The sequence below is a fragment of the Schistosoma mansoni genome, chromosome 6 (genome assembly GCF_000237925.1).
Source record: "Schistosoma mansoni strain Puerto Rico chromosome 6, complete genome".
In the NCBI taxonomy this organism is placed as follows: Eukaryota; Metazoa; Platyhelminthes; class Trematoda; order Strigeidida; family Schistosomatidae; genus Schistosoma; species Schistosoma mansoni.
This window is the reverse complement of record NC_031500.1, coordinates 13,568-39,956: the sequence shown is the minus strand read 5'-3', so window position 1 is coordinate 39,956 and position 26,389 is coordinate 13,568. Positions and strand designations below refer to the sequence as shown.

The window sequence follows — 26,389 nt, the reverse complement described above, 5'->3', positions numbered from 1 at the left end:
AATCCCATCACACATAAATGATGTCAGACCTCAAATGGATGCGACTGCACTACTGTAAACATATCTTAGTCAGACCTTTCAAGATTCCTAACCACAGGTCATGCATTATCATCCGGAAGATTTTAACCAAAAAGTCAACAAGTCATTGGGTGATGTTATTTGCAAGGTGTATAATTAGCAGAGACATGATTATGTAATCGCACAATTTAAAGCAATATTAGGTATGATTGTCAGATGGATGACTATAATCTGTTTACCAGAAGTAATCGTGTATTTTGATCAATACATCACTGAGGTAGTCGATTTTCCACAGCCTAATATTAAAACTCTTTTAGTTCCTAGTGAAACCAGTTGCACAACACTATTACAGAAGCATAAATTTACAATTAATCGATTTATATTTATTGTAGACAAAAAACAGGGTTACAAAATGCTTTCACAAACTTATTCGCGGTTTCTTTGTTTTCTCGTGCGGTGTGGCTTTTTGATTACGTTCTACAGAGGCTTAAAAGAAAACAGAAAAAGAATTAATTTATTCTATATGATGGACTTTGTCAATAGAGTGGTTAAATAGTGGCCGATTGACAGTGATAATATAGCTATGCTTCTCTTCGCCTAGTTATGACTAATCAAGCAGTTCAACTATCAAACACTCCATGGATCACAACTTGAGTATAGTTAGCAGTGTGTACATTGCTTCTAAATAGTTCTGCAACAAAATGTGGTAGATATTCATCCAATGGTCATCAAAACGATGAAACTTTATGATGTGAACCTTATCTTCTAAAACAAACAGGGAGTGAATCAAACGCTAATTTACTCATGTAACTTGAATTTACCTAAGTACAAGCTTTTGGCATTCGGCTTTAAATGCAGTGACTAGTTATGGTGCCTGATGAAATGGTGATTGGAATTCAGAAACATCGACAGGCTTTTACCAACTTGGGTCAATTGTGGCGTAGGCGAGATAACTGTCGACCGACCAATGGACGAGTTTACTGTACAACGGTATGCTTCGTTCTACTTTATGGCTGTGAAACATAACCCTTAGAAATAGTGGATATTTGTAGGTCACTATTGTTCGACCATAGGTGTCTTGCACATTGGAACTACCGAGTTGAGAATACTGAAGTTGAACACAGAGTACTAAGTAAGGTCAGAAGATCGGTCAATTAACGCATCATTGGTTTGACACGGTGCCAAGGCCATGTAGGTCGTTCCAACCAGCGACTTAGTCACGTGATAAAAGCCATAAGATGATCAGGACATGTGATATTAATGTTCATCCACCAAATGATGTAGGAATAGAATGTACGAAAACTGTGACGCCACCAGTCAGACTAAGCAATTTAGGTAGGTGCAGATTGTTTGGTTAGATTCCGTATCATTGTCGTAACCAATGACTGGAGCTTCTAAGTAACGGACCTCAGAATCGTCTGAAATGGTGCGAGTCTATCTACCCTTTGTCTTCCCGTAGATCATGAGTTTTTAGATTCACTATACATTTGTTTATTTTAATTTGTATTTTCTGTCATTGTACTTTCGATGCATAATCTTTTCTATTACAACTAACACTGTCACTACATCTACTACTGTGGAATCCGCCTTGACCACTTCATCTCGATGTGCCAAATTAAAACGATCTACACACGTGGATGTTCTACGTTGCGTATGACTGACTGAGTCATGATTTACTGTTGCCTAAACTTAAGCAGACGAATAGGCATTTTTATTGGCTATATCTACTGATTGAAAGCTAATGAATACTTAAGAGTCCCTGCGACCACTTAATCAACGTTTCATTAGATTAAGGTTAGAAATACCAATCAGTCTGATTACATTAGACTGAACAATTCAAAGCATACAAAACAAATTACCTTCATCCGAAGATAATTTTCTTTTTTGCAACCGATTAGATGTGTCAACCTCGTCCGCACTGAAATTATTCATTTCCAAAGGTTCAGATGCTACATCTAATAACTTGGATTTCTTTTTCACTGGACCATTCCATGCTACACCAAGAGCATTACGAGTGACCTTATGCATCTTACGTCGTTCTCGAATAACACGAGCGCCTAACGATGCACGACTGCATATAATCTGAATGAGTTGATGATTTCCACCACCAAGTTCTTGGGTAAGAGCAGATTCAGTTGACTCAATTAATTCAACTAATTGATCAGGTCCTGCCTTTGCCATTCCAGCTGATACAGAAGCAACAAGGCTATTCGCACTCTCTGGTCTAATTGTACCTGACATGAGTGCACGACGGAGGCGAGCCTTTAAAATAAACGAAAACAAAAACAAAAGATCAACGCACAAATTTAGAAAATAGTATATATCTGAGAATAACATCGGAAAACAGGAAGCACGAGATAGTCTTTTTTTCCTAGTATGGGGACTCAGTGGTGTGCATCCATGACTTCCTGTGAGGGTTGAACCTAAGATCTTCAGACGTCGAGTCAAGTGTGTAAATTATGCCATTGAGTCCCTATGATCCGGAATTCGCGATATCATTTGACAACCATCACTTGTTATCAATGATACCTATCTTATTTTCAACATAATTGAACTCGGCTTCTCACTAGGTTTTTGAGAATTCGCCTTTAAGCTGCTCAATTATGTATGTTCTAATGCACATCACACAGAAAACGAAACAGAAGATGAAAACTGATCATCCAACCCACCTGTGCTCTTCTTCGTCTTGATTTCGCTCTAGCAGTAAGTTCTTTAGAAAGATGCATACCACGTAGTCGTATTCTGGCGCCCATATCTGTTGTATCATCGTTGACAGCTGAAGCTAATGATGAAGCTGCTGTAAAAGCTAATCGTTCACGCTGACGAAATTCCCGACTAATTAATTTCGAAGCAGATCTTAAGTAGGCAAAATAAGCTGGAACTTGTTTTTTAACGGATAGATTCTCATCTGACTGATCTAACAATTGATTATCAGAATCACTTGAAGGTCGAGTATTTAGTGAAAACATATCAAATAGTTGCGTTGTATTCGGATGAGGTAGACGTAATAAAAGACCGGTAGTCAATTTCAAAGCTAGTAGCCTCTGTAAAAAAGGAAGCAGAATAGTGTACATTTATATGAGATTCGAAAGTTTCAAATTAATTTGAGCGATAAAACAAAAGTCCTAATCTCATTTTGCCTGATAAGTATTGTTACATTCACTGGCTTCTATATGACAGATGACAATGTGTAGTGAAAATTTTGTGTCTCGATAGTTGTATGAGTACTGGTGGTGGGTTGGGTGTGACTGATGGAATCAATATACCACATATAGTAAAAGTTAGGTCAGCTTATGTTGATCTAGACCATTTTGGTGCTATCGGGGTGTTAGTTTAACTGTAAAAGGTTCGGTTTACAACAGATCTATGAGAACAGTCTCGCTCTGGACATGTGGAATCTGGTTCCTCTGAACTGATGACATTTATTGGCAACACCATGTTGGTAATAATGAGGTTCAACAATGAGAGTTGGAGCGCAGTGACGACAATTCAGTTATTGTCGTCATTCTGAAACACAAGGTCCAGTAACCTGGACATCTGTTATGAATTTAATCCAGCATCTTCAACGTAGTGCATTACTTTTTGAAAAAGAAAGAAAACGTTGTCAGTTTATGACATTCCGCCGTAGTATGAAAGAAGGCTGGCGTCTGTTGACCGATCATGACTCCTAAGCTGAGGTTCTAAAGATTATGTAACTTAGTGACTTGAGACGTTATCAGGTACCGACCAAGTTTCGTTTTCTGAGCCGAATGGTTTGATCGTGAAACATTTATTACTCTGCTGAACAATATCAGAACAAATTTCAGGTAGATATGAGATATTTGATTTTCTTCACATGACTGACGACAGGCTACACTGTCAACTCGCATCGTGAGTGGTTATTGTTGACTTTTATTCTGTCTGTATATCTATTTTGATTATCTCCCCCTTTGACCTAATTTCTAGTCCTGTATCTGTCCACGATTTTTCTACTAATTGATTGGTTGATAAAATGAATGTCGAACTTCTACAAATTCTATCCAAAATTTAAACACTTTCCCAGTTGAACATTTCAAAAACCCCTTCTGATCTATAATCATATGCTCACCAGTGACTGACTGTAAGGAATGTTTCCTTGAGTTCTGGTGGAGTTCAACCAAGTCTGTTGTAGAGATATCAACTCACTGAAGACAATTGGTGAACGGTTGCTCAAACATCGTGGATTGGTTGGAGTTAGACATTAACACCGTTGAATGCCGGCTAAGGCGAGACTGGTAGGTCCTGGGTTCGAATCTCGCGAGTGCGGGATCGTGAATGCGCACTGCTGAGGAGACCCATAATAGGACGAGATGGTCGTCCAGTGCTTCCAGGTTTTCCATAGTGGTCTAGCTTCAATTGACTCATGATTTCAACTATGAAAATACTGAAATATCCACAAAAACCCCCTTCTGATTTCTATAATTGTCCACATGCATTGATACAAACTATGATAAATCCTGAGGTCTGATAGCTAGTTGATGTTCATGCAAACGGAGATGGAGATTCTCCTTTCTTTTCTGCTATAGTGTTTCTCTCAGTTGGAACAGCTTGTTTAGTAGGTGATGTTTAGCTTGCTTCTTGTGTTATTTAATCCTTTGGTTTTAATTTTACACACATACACACACACACAAGCTACTTCACAAAATCGAGTCATCAACCTGCGGATCCTATATGAATGCGAATATAATGATTTTTATTATTATCTTTTGTCAATTCGCCATATTGAGTTACCTGTCAAAATCAAGAATATCGACTAGCAATTTGATTCTATTAGCTATTAAGTATTTGAAGAAAGGAATCGAATCAAATCATCAATACTTCAAGATCTGTAGTCTATAAAATCAGAAAACCAATAATACAATACAAGATTTCCTTCCAAAGTTTCTATACGATTATCTAACAGCTTCATATAAGAAAAGATTGGGTAGGTTAAAAAAATTCTTTGAAAAGGCATTGTATTGCTTACAACTAATACATGATTGATAGTAATAATCTCTTTATGTAAAGCTATAATAGTCTATTAGGAATTTTAAGCAAATATGGATAGTGGTTAGCAGTGGAATCCAGGACGCTCGTCTCGTCCTATTTGGGACTCGTCAGCTGAATGTACCTGCATCTTAGAGTTGATGTTCACTCTGGGACTCGAACCCAGTACCATTCGCTTCAAACATCATCGCGTTGCCCACTTAACTACTGAGTCCTGATAGTCACTTGCTTGTGCAATGGGAAATACGCACAGTATGCACATATGCCAATTAGAGACTGACCAGTTGCAGTCCTGAACATCAATAGGAAGTTTCAAACAAACAATACCAAGTGAATTAAGTCTATTAGAAACATTCAAAACAAAGGATCAATTCATTAACTATAACATACTTGACAATAATATTGTGGTCTATTGTTTAATTCATCCAATGCAATTTTATTAGCAATACGAAATATTCTCAATACTGGTTTACGTCCAACACTTAAATGTAATAATTGTCCAAGATAAATCAAATTAGATAACAACTGAAATGGAAAACAAGAAAAGGAGATGAAGTAAAGATAAGAGAGAGAGAGAAGGGGGAAAAACTGTACTGGGAATATGCAACATACATTAATGTTATAAGATTATCCTAAAGTCAATGGAGATAACGATAAACATCTAATAATGCTAGAGCTTGTGAAGGAAGATTACAGGTACACCTTGCTGACGAGTGCCAAGTAGCACGAAACCCCGGTCCAGGGTTTCCTGTTGACCACCTCCAACCACCATGTTACCTTAATATATATAGTGCACGCAGTGTCGAGCCACCTAGACTGGTGGCCACATTGCAACTTGGTCGATAGCATTCGATCAGCATTAAGACGGACTTGACACGTATGACAGTGGTCGCCACCCAGTGATCAATCAATTGTGAAGGAATGCAATGTTAAAACACGAATTAGATGATGAGAAGTCGTCTACTCCAAGATGCGAACGTTAGGCGATTCTTGGTGTACTCAATCACCGTTGTTATCGGGGGATTATCTATGCCCGATAGTAACATTGTTCATATGGTTTCGTTTACGATATGGCACCATGGAATAGAAGATAACTGTGTTAAGTAATGGTCTGCTTTAGTTTATTACAATTTCACAACCGGGGCCTTTAAATATTAAGCATCTCAATAACCTCAGATATGATCAAATCTTATTCAGAATAAAAGCTAATGACGATTTCATATTATAATTATCTGTTACATACTTCATTTGAAGATAAGGTTTACTGTGTTAACTGGCTAGATATAACATAAACTTTTGCTGTTCCATTTTCTTCATAATTCTGTTAACCCAAATTTGTATGGCGTATTCATGTTGAAACCATATGGAACTAAACAGTTTATAAGCAAAGATGGATGGTGGCTAGCAACGGAATCCAGGATACGGGTTTCGTCCCATTTGGGACTCGTCGTCTTAAACACTGTATATTTTAAGCTTTAGTCACTAACTGATCTTAGCTAGACTGCCACCATTGAAAAACTGAAAACATCAGATGACCGTTTTTTCTCAGTATGAGATTCTTCAGCAATGCACACTCATAACTCTGCACATCTCGGTTGGCTAGCTAAGAATTATTAAGGTGATGACAACAGCTTTTAATGTATATCATTCTCATTCTATGCGTTTGAGTAGGTTCAGTTAGATGAAGAAATGATGAATGTAATGTTCTAAGCTGGATTGTTGAATCATGAAAGTTTCAGTATTCATTAGACAATATCATCAGGTTTCAAAACTTGTCATAGTAAAATCTATCCGAAAAGGCAGAGAAATCTTACCGCATTTGACCATTCTTCTGAAATAGGTACACGTGCATCAACTTCCAATTGAAATAATAAACCAGTTAGTATTCTTTGCAACTAAATTAGCAAAACAAAAACAATAAGCATTCTTGATAACAACATTCACAAGACAAGAGATGAAGAGATACGGAATATCATGATATATATGATGTTAGAAGCATGATGATGTTCGGCTGTATGTTGGGATCAATCGGAGTGAAGAGCATGATGAGATTAGATATATGTGTTATATCTTGTGCCGGCAATTGTTATTATCTTGTACCTGCCTATTAGGGGGCAGGGATTTATTGATCGGACCAGTGACACACAAAACCCGTACGAGCAGTCTAGAGCACTCGTCGGTCCTGCTATCTGCCTAGCCCAGCTAGTTAAGTCCAGAACACCAATAACAGCCTCTGCAATATGAATCATTATTCTCAAACATACTGGGTTTATATCACAAGCAAACTGACCACATCGTACCATAAAATAGAAAATAACATTTGTACAAGATTTGGTCAAATGTGGCTGTGAATAGAGGGGAACAGTAATTAATAGACTGGGTATAACTCAAGAATGGTAATTCGTATAATAATGGTCTATAGTTCAAAATTAAGCTTATAATAAGAGGAACATGAATATGAATAGTTAAGTTACTTAACAATTATATAATAGGAAATATACATATCATATTGGTCCATAAATAGTTCTCAAAAGTGACCATTCATAATACTCTTCGGGATATAACAATATGTCACTAGGAAAAGATGACAAATCAGTTGATGAGGTGTGATTGTTGAAACATGAATTTCTCATATCCAATTACCTCAAACCTTAAACTAATGATACTGATCGGTGTAGGTGTGTGTTTGAAGAAAGTTGATGGGAGGCTTAATTAAAATGTAGTATTAATATATGAAACGCTGGAAGTGGATAGGACACACATTGAGGGAATCACCCAACTGCGTCACAAGACAAGCTCTCACATGGAATCCTGAAGGCCAAAGGAGAAGAGGAAGACCAAAGAACACATTACGCCGAGAAATGGAGACAGACATGAGAAGAATGAATAGAAGTTGGATAGAGCTAGAAAGGAAGGAAGACAGAGTGGGTTGGAGAATGCTGTTCGGCAGCCTATGCTTCATCAGGAGTAAAAGGCATAAGTAAGTAATTAATATATGAAGTTATTGACCTACAATTGGTCACAGTCAAGGAGATGCACTCACTCCTTATTCCTTAGCATATAATTCATTCACTGGTAACTATTCATTAAAATCTCTTTAGTGAAAATCTTGAGATTATTTCAGTCAGAAAAGTAATCTCATGGAGTTAATTGGGTCGCTGTAATATAATCCAATATTCAAAACTAACTTTATACAGTAAGTAATTAAGTATTGACCGAAGTATGTTAAACAAATGGACAAACAATATCCTACTCCTACATGTTTAGTTTTGAATGAAAGTCAGAGAGTATCGATGAGAAGTCGTACATTTCATAACACTTAGTACTTATTTAGAAAGCGTACACAATATCTGTAATCATGAAGAAAACAATATTCTTTGTTGCATTTGAACTTATGATAGTCAGTACGACATTCAAGGATGTTAAGTTATCGACTATAAAACAAAATGCTTCTCAATATTTACGCAATAAAGTTTATTAAAGACATTAGGAATATTCAGTATGAAAGCAGTTACTATGAAGCGACCGAACCTTCTACCTTGACATGATCAGACTTATCTGTCATGATAATCCCACAGTCATACCATATTAGTCAGTCAGTCACAATGTAAAACTCCGTACTTACGTACATCAGTTCAAGTTGCTATACCACATTAATACGGAGATGCAGTTGTCAATTCAAATCCAATAGTGGTAGAAGTGGTAAAAATACAAGCAGTAATCGAAAAGATTAGGGTTTGAAGATGTTATTCAAGGAGTATAATCCAGTGAAATAAATTTGGAAAGAGAAAAAAGATAGGGAAATAAGGAATTCAGAAGATTAGAATTTGGTATAACACAAAGAGTGGATGCACCTTCGCCATTGTAAACGATTTTGAGCCATGTCATTCAAGGTTTCTAAACATTGATTGCTATCATCTCGCGAATCCCAACCAGGTAGTCTACGCCTACCAATATGGCTTAGTCCAATTGTCAATCATACTATATCTTGGCCCACAGATTTTCATAGCCTATATCATAAGGCAGCTTTTTCGGCAATACTCTTAGATAAATGGAACTACAATCAATCCAGTTTTCATTTCGAATACTTCAAAGATCTTTTCATGTAATATGAACAACGGGAAAGTGACAATCCTCTATATACATACATCTAACATCATTTGTGTATCACATATTATTCATGAATAAATCAACTACTTTGATAAGCAAAGATGGATAGTGGCTAGTAGTGAAATCCAGTTTGACGCGCGTTTCGTCCTATTTGGGACTCATCAGCTGCGTGTACCTGCATCACAGACTTGTTGATGTTCATTCTGGGACTCGAACCCAGTACCTTTCGCGATGGCGTTTACAGCGAATGGTACTAGGTTCGAGTCCAAGAGTGAACATCAACTCTCAGGTGCAGGTACATTCAGCTGACGAGTCCCAAATATGAAAAAAGGCGCGTTCTAGATTCCACTGCTAGTCACTTTCCATCTTTGCTTACCATGTTTGTGAATTTAGGCTATATCGAGGCAATACGCACAGTATGCACATATGCCAGTTAGAGACTGACCAGTTACAGTCCTAAAAGGATCAATGAGAAGATTCAAACAAACAAACAATACTAATTGAATCTAACTTACCACTTTGTTTAAATTTGATTTATTCCTCTGTAATTTTTTAAACAAAGCTGATCGTACATTTAAACCAGATAATTCATAATCCAATTCAATTGTCTGTTTTATAAAACGATCTTGATTTGTCATGACTTCACATTTTAATAATAAATTTAAACAACGTGTAGCCCATTCACGTGTTTCACGATGACCTGCTATGAGTAGACTAATCTTTTTAGGTTTCCCTTCTGTATTGTTCTTTGGCATTGTTTTTGTTGTTTCTATAGAGAATAATGTACTATATTGTTCACGACGTTTATTCAATGCATCACGATGTTTTTTGGATTGAAATTCAGTTATTGGACATGACAGATGATCATTATATTTAGGTCCATTGATTAGAATACGCCAAAATGATGACAGTTTAATGGAAGATATATAGGTATCTATATTGTTATCTAATGTATTGGTTGAATCTTCTTTTGGTTTAGTAATCATTTGATAAACCAGTTTTAAGGCATGTTCTAATGTATGAGCAACTATAAAGTATTGGTTATCCATAGCCTTTGTAAAAAAAGGGGGGAGGAGAAATAAAATAAGATACATGAGATAAGGATTTAATATGAATCAATTCTCATGGTTGAAATCATGAGACAATTGAAGCTAGAACACCATGGGAAACCTGGAAACACTGAACGACTGCTTCTAGGTTTTCCATGGTGGTCTAGCTTCAATTGACTCATGATTTCAAATATGAAAATACTGATATCTCCACAAAACCCCTTTTGATTAATCAATTTATTAAATTCGCTTCATAAAGTATACAAGAAATAATTCTGTTTTTAGTAAAATTGGGCTTCGGTCAAAAGCGAAAGACAAGGTGTAAATTTCATCCTATTTGAGATATATATGAGCGCCATATATCTTCTTTATTATTTTATTTATTTAAACACATAAATATGGGTACAAAGGGGTACCAGATATATATGCGCCAAACAAATCTCATTTGATTTGTGTGAAGGCTGTGATACTGCACAGGTGCCCAAACTGAAGCAGATGGTTTTCTTATGGGGGGGGGGCCACACCCCGAGCCTTTAACCTAAAGGTCTGATCTATAATGAAGTGGAGCATCGTAAGGAGATGCAGTCCCATGGTAGCCGGTGACCAACGACTGATTCATACACCATTTGCTCCCTCAGGATACTAGAGCCCATGTGCACTATTGGTTTGAAATCAGGGTTTTCCAACTCCACTAGGTGGATTTCCCGTGTTCACCAACCCGGTTAAAGCGCCAGTCACTCGCCTTTCGTAGACAACAACCCCGCTATGAGAAGGCAGTGAGTAGGACTTTCCTGGTAGAGGCTGTATACGCGTGGCCATGTGAGAGCCTTTCGAGAGGGGGAGCGAACTCTTCCGTCTCTCGGCCGTACCAGGGCATTTGGGGGTGAAAGATTACGGAAAGAGCAGTAACAAGTATATATGTTTATTGATTACAATAGATAAAGAAAATCTACGTATTTTCTATGCGACACTAGATTACAATTTAGTTATAGTCTTGAAAAGCTTAACCGTAAGCAATCAAGATCCTACATGATATCCAACCTATGAGATTTGTAGATCTCATTGCAAGCATGATACCTGTAACCCTCAATGATGAGTTAAAATCTAATAATCGGGATTTCGAACTTCGGTTGAATCATACTGGATAATGAATCCAGTGGTTGATAACACTCAGCTCCTGTAACTTAATCCACATACTCATCTTATTATTGAATTCCCTACTAAACGATGAACTGGATAATTTTTAGATGTCTTTTACACTTTTTAGTACAAGCGGCTTGTAAATATTATTGCATTTCACAGTGTAAATCCCAAAATGACTTTAGTTAGGTATATACTAAAAGCCATGAAGCATTTAACAGAATTGCCATCTTAGTATGAGACTCGCCAGGTATATGCCGTAAGACTATGAGGCACCAGAGGAGTTATTCATGTGCGCTGCTGAAGAGCCACATATAGGGACGAAACGTTTCTCCAGCCTTTCCTTGTCTTTGATATTTGTAAACTGTAAAATACCGATTTCACTGGGTGACGGTCAATGAGATGAAACTTTTCTCTAGACTGAACAAAATCTCTATAAACGATTAATATAAACCTAAAAACAAACTTTTCTTTTAAATTCTTACCGATTTTGAACATTTACGTTCCCTGGTAGATGTTGTTGATTGTGATTGCTTAGTATCATTATTGATCGTATCATTAGTATGTTTATTATTTTCAATAGTTTCAAATGTATCAGCATTAGTAAATGGATCTTCATCATAATTTAAATCCATATTGTCACCAAAATCAGCATCATTGAAATCTATATCTTCTTCTTCTTCATTATCATCATCATCATCTGAACTTGATGCCTTTTCAAAATCTTTGGACAATTTCGAAGCATCCTTAGGATCATCATCATCGTCGTCATCATGATCATCAACGTCATCATCATCATAAGCATTTTTAGGTAATTCAATTTCACTCATCCATTTAGCATCTTCTTTTATAATTTGATTCTGTATATATTCTTCTTTTGGCGTTTTCAATGATCTCTTATTATATAATTCATGAAGACCAGTATTCATCATTAATGATACATTAGAATAAACTAATCGATTTAATTGTATCATACCACATGGTATTATATCATTACTAATTATATTGATTAATTGATTACGATATTGTTTCATTGTTATAAATGATTGTTGATTATTGTACATAGTTTGAATAATTTGTAATCCTAGTAACCGGGTAGAATATCTTGTTTCTGGGGGGGCGGTTAAAAATGCTATTATATAATTTTCATAATATAATTGTATTTTATTGATGGATAATTGATTGAATAATAAACAGAATAAATTTAATAATTGTTGACGTAATCTCTGAGAGGATTCACGTTCTATTGCCGTAGCAACATTTAATAAAATTAATTCATCTAAATGATGATTATTTTGATTAGTAATCATACGGATAATCGTTGTATGATTCATTAAATTATATAATAAATAATATGCAGATAATCTCCCTGGTAACTTTTTATATTCTAATTGTTTTAAACAAAATTTTATAAAATTTTCTAAAAATTTTTGTGAATGAGAATAATTTAATAAAAATTTAATTAAACAATAACATGATTTCATACGGATTTGATCGGATTTCGATGTAATCGATAATAATTTTAATTGATTATATAATTGAATTAAACGGGAACCAACTTCAGTAATATTAGTAGTAGTATTACTATTACTATTATTAGTAGTATGATTAATAATCGATAATTTTTGATCAATTTCTTGATTGGTATCATGATGATTGATTTGTTGAATAAATGGATCATTTAAACGATATTGAAATATAACATGTAATAAAGATAATGATGAATGAATCGATTCTTCATTACTATTATTAGTAGTACTGTGATTATTCAATTCAATATCGATTATATTGATTAAGGTTAATAATTGTTGATTTGTTAAAGTATTATTATTATATTGATGACGTAATAATAATGTTAAAGTATAATATAAATTTTTTGAAAAATTTTCTGTATAATAATTAATCGATTGGATTTTATTAAATAAATCTGAATTGGATTGATTGATCGATAATAATTCAAATAATTTTTCATTGATTTTTATTAAATAATTTGAAAATTCTGGTAATTGATTGATTATTGATTTTGATGTAGTAATCAATAAAAATAATTGAATACATTTCATGGTAATATTAATAATTTGTATATATTTTGTATTAAAACAATTAATAATTGATGGAAGAAATTGATTAATGATATTGATTTGATTGAATGGATCATTATGATCACCATGATCATGATCGGTTTGTTTTAACCAATGATAACGTATTAAACCAATAAATAAATATAAACCACAACATACTAATAAATGGGATTGTTTTAAATGAGATTGATTAATTATTATTGATGAATTTGATTTGATTATTGATTTATCATGATCTAATTCTAAATATTTCCAACGTGGTTCTAATAATTTGGATTTTGGTTGACACCAACCAGATACAATACTACTACTATTATCATGATTATCAGTAGTAGTAGTAGTAGTAGTTGATGACTGATTCAATTCATTATTAATGGTAATTTCATGTAGATTATTAATAACAAGTTGTTGAAATAATTGATAAATAATGTTGATATTAGACTGAAGAAATTTATTTGAGAAAATTCCTGTTTTCATTGGAAGACGTACTAATGTACATTCAATTCTAGCTAATGCTTTATGTCGAAAACGTACACCACAATTCATAGAACTACTATTATTATTAGTTGATTCTAATGTAGTACCAGATGTAGCACAATGTAATGCTGTTTTAATCTCTGTAAATAAATGAATAATACCATCAGCAGATAATAATCTACATAGACGTGTCATACCTTCCGGTGATTTTAAACCATTTGCTTCAGGTAAATCTGTATTCATAGAACCAGTTAAATTATTCATAGATAATTCTTTAGCATTATTATCAGATAATTTTGCTGAACGTCTTGAATCCATTTCTTCAGCTAATCTACCAACTATATCATCTAAATAAAGACGACTCATTATATTACCAATATAATCTAATTGACCACATTTAAATGATACTTCACCGGATTGATAGCTTTCTCTACTTCAGCTAATACACGATGTAATGTATATAAACGTACTTGCCAAAATGAATAACCACCACGTTCAAGTTGTTGATTAACAATTTCAAATAATTTATCTAATCCTTTACTTGGTCCTAATAATCTTCCAATACGTGATAATGATTTCGATGCTTCATTACGTATATCAGAACTAATATCACGTGATGGTCGTAATATATCAATGACACGTAGAATAAGATTTGGTAAACGTGATTCAAGATATCCCGATGGTAAACGTCGAAGTAACATAACTAATGAAATTACTAAGGATATTTTTAAGGGTTGATTATTAAGATCCTTTTTTTGATGACCCATTAATTCATTATTATTGATTTTAATTGGCTTAACTATAAATGGTTCTAATCGTTTAATAACATTAAGCATATAATTAAGAATGATTAAATGTTCTTTTTGTTCATTCTGATCATTATTATTATTCAACTTGGATAACTTCAAAGGTTTTGAAGGAACTTTTTGTTTCATCATTGAATGATCTTCTTGTTCTTCTATTGGTTCTTTATCACCATCATCATCATCACCTTTATTATTATTGATTGAAAGGACTTTTTCTTCCATTATTGAATCACCATCTTGTTCTTCTATTGGTTCTTTATCATCCTCACCCTCATTATTATTGATTGAATAGTTCCAATTAGGTGATTGAAAAGCATCAACTAAACGGATCATAATTTGTGATGCTAAATTAATATTGATACATGTATTCAATTGATTCATTATATATTCTAATAAAATACGATAATATTTCCAATTAAATTGTTTAGCTAAACCTTCTACAGCATCTAAACAATAATCAATTAATTTTTTATGATTTTCCGTTATACTACTATTATTATGATTATCAGTAGTAGTATAGGTATAAGTGGATGAATTTAATTCCGGTTTTAAATAAAACCATATCATTGGTAAAAATATATGATATAAATCATGTTGTGATATAGGAAATAATTTTTTAGTTGCTAAGGTGTGGTGGTGATGATGATTCTGATGCTTAGTTACTAAGTTCAATTGACGACGTGATATAATTGTTAATGGATTATGTAAAAATATAGATAAACGACGTATAGCACATAATTGACGTAATAATGTACCACTTTGTAAATTTATATAAAAATCATTTTGTATTATATTATTATCTAATAATAAGGATAATGGTAAAAATCTCTTCCGTAATTGATATGTATGTATCATTGAATTTAATAGACGTAATAAATGTAAACGTTTTAAATTGGATGTTTGTGTAAGATCTTTTAAGGAGTTAATTAAATTTGGCCATAAACATTTAATAATTAATTCATGATAATATTTCTCTTTATCTATACTACTATTATCATTATTAGTAGTAGTATCGTTACTATGAGTAGTAGTAGTACCATTACCATTATTATTACTACTACTACCATTATTATAAGTAGTATCATTACTATTATTAGTAGTACTATTTTGTATCTTTATTAATCTAGATTGTATAGATTGTATACAATGATTAGTATAATTTAATGCAATATCACGTAGCTGTAATTCATCATTATTTAATGCATAAATTGCACAATTTAAACCAGCACGATGTAAATAAATGAATTGTTCCGGTGGATGATTCATTTTAAATAATAAACATAATTCAATAAGTAAATTGAAACCATGAATACGTTGTATAATATCTGGTTGTTCTATATGTGTTGTATCCCATGAATTCAACTAAAATAAATATGAGAAAAAAAAATATATGTATATATAATTAATGATTGATTGACATAAATCAAAGAAAAAAACAGTCGGAATTTCATACTTTATCCCCCGAATGTCTTGGTGTGTCCGAGGGTGGGGAGGGTCCGCTCTCCCTCGCGAAATGCCACGCCTATACAACCACTGACAGGGAAGTTATACTCATTGCCTTTTAGCGACATTGCTTTTGTCTATGGAATTCAGAAGACGAAAAGCGAATGTCCGGCGTTTCAACCTGGTCGTTGGATATAGAGGATTCACCTAGAGTGGTTGAAAAATCTTCATTCCAAACCGGTGGTATACTTGTGTTTAAGGATCCCAAGACAACAAATGGCGTACGAACGTACCAACCGTTGATCACCGGCTATCATGGGAGAGAGAAAAAAAATACAGTCGGAATTTTATACTTTATCCCCCCCAATGTCTTAGTGTGTCGGAGGGTGGGGAGGGTCCGCTCTCCTTCTCGAAATGCCACGTGTATACAACCACTGACATGGAAGTCCTACTCACTGACTTCTCGTGGAACAGGTGTTTTTTTTTACAAAATAAGAGAATGAAAACTGAATTTCCGGCTCATTGACCAGGTTGGTGGATACATAAGGATCCATCTAGGGTAGTTGGAAAACCCTCATTACAAACCAATGGCACACATGGGCTCCAGGATCCTAAGACAACAAATGTCACTGGCTACCATGCGACTGAATCCCCTGACGTTTTTTCACTGCCTTGTGGATTAGACCTTTATTTCAAGGCTCGGGGAGTTGGCCCCCTAAAAAAACATCTGCTTCGGCTTGGACACTGGGGCAGTAATACAGCCCTCACACCAATCAAGTGACTTGTGTGGCGCATATGTATTTGGTGCTCCTTTGTATCACTAGTTATGTGTTCAAATAAATAAACAGTAGCTGATATCGACATTCTCCTATTTTTAAACTTATTTAACTCAATCCTATTAAACTTAAGAGATAAAGATGTAAAGACGAAATATCGAAGATCATTTGGTTATAATTTACATAAAAATAATTGATCAATGGGTAGTAACCAATGTCATATATGTCACATCCATCTTAGTGCTGACCTATTTCTATCGATCAAGTTGAAATATGACCGCTAACAGTCTAAGTGACTCGATATGTCGTGCAATATGTTGAGCTGTTATTGGGTGATTGCTGGAAGTAATCGACACGATAGAGCTTGATCAGAACTAGGAAGGACTTCACATACAACATAGTGCTCACTACTCTGTTATCAATCAATTGTAAATACATTTCATCGCTGCAGGACATCACTTATCGTCCGAACAGCTCAGTCGTAATGTCTCTGAAAGTGAAGCTAAGTGACACGCAATGGTATCTGGCAGGGATTATCATCTCTCTCAAAATTATATGTACACCTTGTTGACGAGTGACGACTAGGATGAAACCTTGATCAAACAAAGTTTCCTATTCCAAAAATTATTCTTAGTCGTAAAATTGGAGCATTGACTTAGTGGTTAAACCGTTCGAATTCCAGCGAATAATTAAATTCCACCTAGTTTTTTCCAGGCAACCCGATAGGATCATTAACCTTTGCAAAAAGAGTAGGGTACCAACCCAAGTTACCTGTAAATAAGTAAATTAAACTGAAATCGTTCTCTAACCACTTAATTGTAAGTATATATATTTAAAAAATATTGGTAGTAGGTAGATAACCAAACCCCTACTACTCAATGATCAATCTATAAATGTTCATATATAATCAATCATACATAAGACTGACCGTAACCCAAATAAATTCATAATAACATGTTTGTCTCCATCGCTATGATACACTTGAGTTAGTCTAAAAGTTTCAAGTCTTAATTTGTTAACAACTATTCATTAAGACAAAACAGTTTATCATAGTTGAAAGCGTGAGTCAATTGAAACTAGACCACCATGGAAAACCTGCAAGCACTGGACGACCGTTTCGTCCTATTGTGGGACTCCTAAGCGGTGCGCATCCACGATCCCGCGTCGCGATATTCGAACCCAGGACCTACCAGTCTCGCGCCAGAGCACTTAACCGATAGACCGCTGAGCCAGCATCCGATGGTGTTAATGTCTAACTCCAACCAATCCACGAAGTTGAGCAACCGTTCACTAATTGTCTTCAGTGAGTTCCTATCTCACAACAGACCTGTTTTGAACTTTATTGGTCACTGCTTCCCACTAGAACTCCTGCTGAGGAGTCTCACAATAGGAGGAAACGGCTGTCCAGTGCTTCCACGTTTTCCCTGGTGGTCTAGCTTCAATTGATTCACGCTTTCAATTATGAAAATACTAAATCTCCACAAAAAACCCTTCTGATAATAAAACAGTTTATGTTTAACACTAAACTATATCTATCATGCATATACATATATATTACTAACAACTTACCATGAGTAGTATATTTTGAGTTAAATGATTCAGTGAATCCGTTGATTGATTATGATCTAATAAATATTTCTTGAAATATCTTAAATTAGTTTCTTCTTTATGATCTTCTTCAGTAGTATTAATAGTATCCTTATTATTTACCGTATGGATAATTTCAATTAGATTTGTTGGCCAATTTTTTAAACGTGATACACAAACACCAACTACTTGACATAAGAGACTACGAGCAATACGTGATTTTGAACAAACAAATAAATCTAATATTTTTCTGTAAAGAAAGATTAAATAGAAATAAACATACGTTATATTCTGATAATGAATAGTAGTTGCTAGAAGTTATTTGTGGACTATTATACGATTTACTATTCTTAGCGATAGTCTATCAGTTAAGTGCTCTGGCGCGAGACTGGTAGGTCCTAGGTTCAAATCTCGTGAGGTGGGATCGTGGATGCGCACTGCTGAGGAGTCCCATAATAGGACGAAACGACCGCCCAGTGCTTCCTGGTTTTCCATGGTGGTCTAGCTTCAATTGACTCATGATTTCAATTATGAAAAATGTTTCTAATTTATTAGTAACAGTCTCTCACAATCCCAGCCACTTTTGACTTGATCTTGTATGACTGTACAAGAAGGCACCAAATATATATGCGCGACACAATAACAATGAAGACAGTAGCAGTTATCATTGATTTGTGTGAGGGCTGTGATACTACCCGGATGCCCAGATCGAAGCACATTTTTTTAGAGGGTCACACCCAGAGCCTTTGGTCTAAAGGTTTGATCTACAAGACAGTGGAGCAACGTAAAGAGATCAAGTCCAATGGTAGTCGGTGACCAACAATAGATTCATACTCCATTCATTCTCTCAGGATTCTTGAGTCCATGTGAACCATTGGTTTGGAATGAGGGTTTTTCAACTATCCTATGTGGATCCTCCATATCCAACAACCCGATTTATGCGCCAGACATTCGCTTTTCGTTCTCTCAATTGCTTAAACAACGACCCCACGGATAGAAGGCAGTGAGTATAACTTCCCTGTCATTGACTGTATACGCATGGCCATGTGAGAGCATTTCGAGAAGGAGAGCGAACTCTCCCCACCCTTGTCCGTACCAGGGCATCTAATCGGAATGTGATACGTAACTTTTCATATCTGATGAACTTCAATGATGATTGAATGAAATATTAAAAAAAGCCTTTCCTAGGCTTCTGAAGACCTTATCAATGGATATTTATGGGTTTCCGACAATATATTTTTGAAAAGTCAACATTCCATTCTGGAAAACAGTATACTAATAAACACTGTTGAACTAACCTTTGGATATAAAAAAGGGGATAGAATAAATGCGATTTCATAGAAATGATGGTGAACATTAGATCCCATGCTTAGGGTATCTTAAATCGCTTATGTTGTGCTAGTACTTTTGGATTTATAAAAGTAGTTACTTCAACGATAGTAATAAATAAAAAACCAATGGAGTTCAACTATGTCGAATACACAACAGTCATTCACCCTAGACAATGGGAGATGGTTACACAATATTTTAAATTCATTGCAGTTATAGAAGTATATTATTGGATACCGACTCAATGGTCGAGGTTTCAATGTTTCTGCGCATGATGAAGTTCCTGGACTTGGTTCTCTGTAGCGGGGTCTTAGATGCATATTACTAGGAAGAAACGACCGTCTGGTGCTTTCAGTGATCGGTTAGCTAAGGACGGTTCGTGATTAAGAAACTATGAAATTCAGAAATTCGCCTTAAAAAAAATCACTACTGTTTAAACTCACTTTAAATATACAGTAATATTTGTTGTAATTTGTACAAGATGAAGAATAGATTGTATAAGTTCTGCTTCAACTGCTTCACCTGTAGCTAACTGTAAATCATATCGTGTAGCTGATTCATCTGAATTCACTAAGACATTATTAGCAATACGATGTTTAAATGATGCTGATTTAGTGGCCAGGGCATTATTACGCAATGAACGAATTGATGAACGTTGAAGTAATTGTAACAATGCTTGAAGTAATCGTTCACCATCAGCTGGTGTCAAACAATTTGTACTGTTGTGTTGATCAATATTATTGTTTGAATGATATGGTAATTGAGCTAAATAACCAACTAATTGAAATTCACGCTGTAAACGTAAACCTGATTGTGGTTTTTTGCCAAGATTTGCAAAAAATGTCGATTTCACATGACATAATTCTTGTAAACGTTTATTTAAATAATTGACTAATTCCGAATGGAAAGATTGGATTAATACACGACCTGTAGTGCATACATCTGTTAAGAAAAAAGGATATACAAGAAGGAAAGAAACTAAAGATTTCAACGACAATACACTTTTCGTCATATTCACAACAAAGAACTTAATGTTAGGTGATGGGAATTGATTAACAGGAAGTCCTAAATTGTAGGCTTCATGCTGATTGGCACCTATCAATAAGATGTAGTATTTGAAATCCCTAGAAAGAAGGTAGTTCATGTCGAATGACCTGGCGGTCGGAGCTTTCAGGTTTCAGTATGCTTCATCAAAAGCGAATACAAAAAAATTGTAATTGGTAAGCAAATTGCTTCAATCTCATTTACAGTAATGATCAAAAGTTCACAAGATGTACACATATATCAACAAAGACTGATCAAGTTTCAGTCGAAAGATATTAACAGAATAATACAAATCATTTTGAATTATAATCATAACTCATATCCATTGTACAAGTGAGTGGGTGTCCGGACTTGATATTTAAGTGGATAATAGATTTGACTTTAAAGTGAACAATACTGGGTTCAGGCCCCGAGGGTGGGGAGAGTACGCTCTCCCTCTCGAAATACTCTCACATGGCCACGCGTATATAGCCTTTACCAGGGAAGTCCTACTCACTGCCTTCTCGTGGCATTACTGTTGTTTACGAAATTGAGAGGACGAAAAGCGAATGTACGGCGCTTTTAACGGGTTGGTGGACACGGAAAGTCCACCTAGGGGAGTTGGAAAACCCTCGTTCCAAACCAATGGTACAGTAGAACAACACAAGAATATTATGAGCGATCTATCAGAAAACAAGTGTGAATATAACAATGTGATGTCATTTCGGTCAAGCTGATTCATACGCAACATGTATGCAAATTTATGTGTGTGTATGTGTACGACCACCAAATTGATTTCAAAATAATCAAAATATTACAAAAAGGTTTTTCAAATTACAAAGAAAGGAGAGTTGCTGAAATGTTCCATATAATGCTTAATCATACTTCTCTCAATAGAAAAGAAGGTCTCACTATACATCCAACTTGGACTATATATTCTAGCCACTTAGTTGGATATTATTTACGATTCACACTATCACCTCACAAATTGAACTCTATCCTTCATCACTATAAAGACCACACACAATTTTACATATATTTCGCATATGAATCACCTTGACCGAAATGACATGATATTGACTTGTTTTCTGATTGACGGCATATTGTTCCGTTGTACTATTTAAACTTAGATTAATGTTAATTTGGTTATTTATTCTCTGAAGAAGTGACTTACACTGAGTGACGAAACATCATAAAATCTAATTTTTCTACTCATTGTGATATTACAAATATATTAACTTATTTATAACAATCTACCCAATGCTCAATTTATTTGAAACTATCAAATCGAAATTTCGCAATGATACCTACGAACATAATAAAAATAAATTCACTTGGTGTTGTTTACTTGTATCCTCCCATTGTTATTTAGGATCGCGATTCGTCAGTCTCTTGTTGGCATATGTGCATACTGTGCGGACTGCCTCGATATTGCCTGAAGTCACAAGCTTTATGAGCAAAGAATGATAGCGGCTAGAAGTGGAATCCAGGACGCTCGTTACGTCCTATTTGAGACTCGTCAGCTGGATGTACCTGAACATATGCCAACAAGAGACTCATCAATTACAGTCTTAAATAACAATGGGAAGATACAATTAAACAACACCAAATGAATTTAAACTTCACCATGTTACACAAGCAGGCGGCTATCTGGACTCAGTTGCTGAGTAGATAACGCGATGACGTTTGAAGCGGACGGTACAGGGTTCGAGTCGCAGAATGAACATTAACTCTGTGATGCAGGTACATCTAGCTGACGAGTCTCAAATAGGACGAAACGCGCATTCATCTTTGCTAATAATAATAATAATATTAATTATATAACAAGAAAAAATGATACTAACTTACCAGGTAGAAATACTAAATTGTATATAATTTCTACAAGTTTTTCAATAATTTCATTTTTCAATTTCAATGTAGAACTACTTTTACTACTCGTATTAATACTAGTAGTATTAGTAGTCTTCGTTATATTATTATAATGCATATTTAACAGTTTAAATATTGTATCTAATAATGTTGGATCAAAAAATTTCATACATAAATACCCATTAAATATGGTTGATGATGACCATATATAACTTAATTGTATAATGAAATGATTTAATGATAATGTTGAACTATGTAATAGATCATTGAATATCAATGAATTACAACATATTTGTTTAACAATAATTGAACGATCAATCTGTGGAGGATGAGGATCATGATGATCAGGATCACGAGGAGGATGATCAGTGATTGTATCAGCGGTTGTTGATTCTCCCCAAAATCTTATTTCACAAAGCCATTCAGATGAGAATAAATGTACAAGTAAATTGACTGCAGCTAAACGAACTGCTTTTAATTGGGATGTTAATGGTAAATGATGATGCTGATGATGAGTAGTGGATCGTTTTAATGATTCTAATTTAACTTGTTTTACTTCATAGACCATAGCTAATAATGATAATGCTAAACGTAATAGAATATCAGCACGTTGAATATTATTGGATAGTTCTATGGGATTATTGGAATTATCCATAGGATCATCATCATTTTCATTTATACTGACAATATTTAAACGATGACCCATATAATTTAAAGTTTCATTGATAATTTGTGATAGTCTGAACACACACACACAAAGAGAGAGAAAGAAGGCATAGAGATGATACTGTAAACATGCATTGAATAAAATGAGATTAAAAAAAAGATAAGGAAACAACCTTTTCAACTGGTCAAGTCTGGATTATTTTGTTCTATATACAACCATCCTCACTCCAGAAGTTGTTACCAATTTGTACAAACTTACTTACGCCTGTTACTCCTCGTGGAGGAGCATAGGCCAACCACCATCACTTTACATACAACTATGTCCTGCACAATCCTTTCCATATGTTTTTTGTTTCCCTTCAGAATTCCAAATTAACGCAGGCCTCGTGATGCAGTTTGATGATTTCCGCAATCTATGTTCCATCCATCCTGGTAACTTCGAGGACCTACTAATGAACTATTATCCTATATATATTCTTACTGCTTAACTATTGAGTAATTAGATTGTGTTTATCTATATTCATCTTATTATAAGCTGCATTTTGACCTATGGATTATTACTGTACGAATTACTGTTCCTAAATTATATTCAGTTTGTTGATTATTGTATCCCACGTTCACAGCCACATTTGGCTTGATCTTGTACAAATATTGTTTTCTGTTTTATGGTGTGGTGCGATCTACCTGTCTGGTATATAAACCGGGTATGCTTGAAATAAATGATTCGTATGGCAGAAGCTGTAATTGCTGTCTTTGGACTCAATTGAAAGGGCTAGGCGGACAAGGGACCAATAAGGATGTTAGACTACTCATACTGGTCGAACGTTATTGACTTGGCACAGTGTTAATATTAGACAAGTCGTATTCCGATTGGTGGATAAATCATGTGATAAAAAGCCGGAAATAAAAGCATAGTGAATTGGTATACGGCCTATTTTTACAAAGTCATAACACACTTCCATCATCTTTTCCTAATTTTCTCTTCATTTGGAACCTGGTTTGTTCTCTCCTACAGTAGGCTGTTGCTGATGGTATCCGACCAACGGACATTGAGTATCTTGTATAGATAACTGTTTACAAATACTTGCACCTTCTTGATGAGGGTTGTAGTAGTTCTCGAAGTTTCAACGCCGTACAGTAGAACTGTCTTGACATTTGTATTGATGATTATGATTTTGATGTTGGCTGATAGTTGTTTCGAATTCCATATGTTCTTTAACTGTAGAAATGCTGTCCTTTAACAATCCTTGCCTTCACGTCTACATCCAATTTGTACAAAGTGTTGTATAATGACATTCGTCGTTTCTGATGATCATAATTGAGCTATTATGTGATTAATGTATCATTGTACTTGCATATCAGCCTTATCGTAGGGTGTTAGAAAGGATTGTTCCTTTACAACTTGTCACGATGCCATATGACTTTTGTATACCGAAAATAATTAACCAGAGGGAACAGTTAAATTAAAATCCACTAATCAATCCATATGAAACGTACGCATGTAATCGAGGCCAGGACAATGTATCTTTACCATCAATTGTATGCCGAACACGTTGTCGAGCTGATTGAATACAATCACTCAATGATACAATGGTAGAATTAGAAGTATTAGTAGACAATTCAATACATTCAGTTTCTTTGACGAATGGATCCAGTAGAAAACTTAGAAATAAATTCAATTCAGAATTTGTACATTGTGCTAGATTAGTGAATACAGCTGATGTGAATTGACCTTTTGATAGCTGTAATCGACCGTATAATATACTGGAAAAAAATTAAGAGAGAATACATAGGCTTTCCTTAGTTTGCTGTTTATGAAAGAGATTTATGAAGTTAGAGAAACATTCCATTAGATATAAATACTTCAACAAATAAGTGACAGAATGAACGTTTATCAGATCTCTGTTGAGACCGAGGGAATACCGTAAAAATGGTAGCCCACGAAACTACCTCATGAACTATTATTGTTTAGAATTTGTTCTTAGTGTATAATAATCAAACAACTGGACTATTATGTTCTTATATTCCGTTTCTCATAAACTCCCATTTACCCTTAAATAGGACCGACGTTATGGGGAGAGTTTATTTCCCACTTGAAACGTTCGTACATAGCCTCGTGTATATAGGCATTGCTAGAGAAGTCCTACTTATTGCCTTCTCACGACGAAAGAGTTGCCTAAGAAATTAAGACAAAAGGAGAATTTTCGACGCTTAAAGCGGGTTGATAGGTACGGATGGTCCACCAAAGGTAGTTGGAAGACCCTGATTTCGAATCAATGGTTCACATGGGCTGCTGAAGAAATAAATGATGTTTGAACCTATTCTTGATCAATAGCTACCAAAGAGCCCCATCTCCTACCGTTGCTCCACTGCTTTGTAGATTAGATCTAGAGGTCAAAGGTTCGGGCATTATCTTCCGTTTGACCAGTTAGACAGTAACATACACTGTTGTGAAAGTATCCTCTAATAAGAATTGCAGCTTTGATTCACTTTTCAATATCTAATCGGTTGAAGTTCACAGATACAATATTTTGATTAAAATAGTCAATATGAACGGTTGAATGATTCTATAATATAGTTTCCCAAAAGAATATCTATTTAACATAACAAACAATCTAAGTAACGATAACGACGACTACATGGAGGGATAAAATATATGGATTACTGAGTAGGTCTCGGACGTATATATTTTATTATCAGAAGGGGTTTTTGTGGAGATTTAGCATTTTCATAGTTGAAAGCGTGAGTCAATTGAAACTAGACCACCAGGGAAAACCTGGAAGCATCTCGCGAGACGAGGTTGTGATTGCGCACTACTGAGGAGTCCCACAATAGGACGAAACGGCCGTCCAGTGCTTCCAGGTTTTCCTTGGTGGTCTAGCTTAAATTGACTCACGCTTTCAACTATGAAAATATATATTTCAGTTTGAGTAGTTGAGTATCCACACTAATATTACAAACATACACATTGTATGACTAAGGACTAACTATGTATATCTAGGCATGATCAG

At 34.8% G+C, this 26,389-nt stretch overlaps 2 protein-coding genes across 2 annotated transcripts in view; both read right to left on the bottom strand.

The window, feature by feature from the left end:
- Positions 1-382: 382 nt before the first annotated feature.
- Positions 383-14,612, bottom strand: Smp_095880 (hypothetical protein). The gene is made up of 7 exons (XM_018797844.1): positions 11,807-14,612; positions 9,648-10,184; positions 6,837-6,917; positions 5,413-5,547; positions 2,688-3,062; positions 1,878-2,280; positions 383-504 (listed from the first exon to the last, which is right to left on the bottom strand). Exons 1-7 carry the CDS (start codon positions 14,243-14,245, stop codon positions 437-439), a joined length of 4,038 nt encoding a protein of 1,345 aa, XP_018652845.1. The 5' UTR covers positions 14,246-14,612; the 3' UTR covers positions 383-436.
- The window catches only part of Smp_174740 (hypothetical protein), a gene marked incomplete at its 3' end in the record, with an annotated part of 23,882 nt that continues 11,755 nt past the window's right edge, over positions 14,263-26,389 (bottom strand). Inside the window, exons 8-12 of the mRNA XM_018797843.1 lie at positions 24,876-25,142; positions 22,692-23,452; positions 20,264-20,762; positions 18,474-18,741; positions 14,263-16,047 (exon numbers count right to left, since the gene is read on the bottom strand). Of these exons, the coding sequence (XP_018652844.1) occupies positions 14,263-16,047; positions 18,474-18,741; positions 20,264-20,762; positions 22,692-23,452; positions 24,876-25,142 (3,580 nt within the window). The remainder of the gene's footprint in view (positions 16,048-18,473; positions 18,742-20,263; positions 20,763-22,691; positions 23,453-24,875; positions 25,143-26,389) is intronic.

What these genes read in the sequence shown, in the direction of transcription:
- Smp_095880 (XM_018797844.1), bottom strand. Translation starts at nt 14,245, where the DNA reads ATGAGTCGTCTTTATTTAGATGATATAGTTGGTAGATTAGCTGAAGAA. An exon ending in AACGTAAATGTTCAAAATCG is followed by an intron (nt 10,185 to 11,806) that starts GTAAGAATTTAA and finishes TTTTTTACAAAG; the next exon opens with GCTATGGATAACCAATACTT. An exon ending in CAGAAGAATGGTCAAATGCG is followed by an intron (nt 5,548 to 6,836) that starts GTAAGATTTCTC and finishes TTTCCATTTCAG; the next exon opens with TTGTTATCTAATTTGATTTA.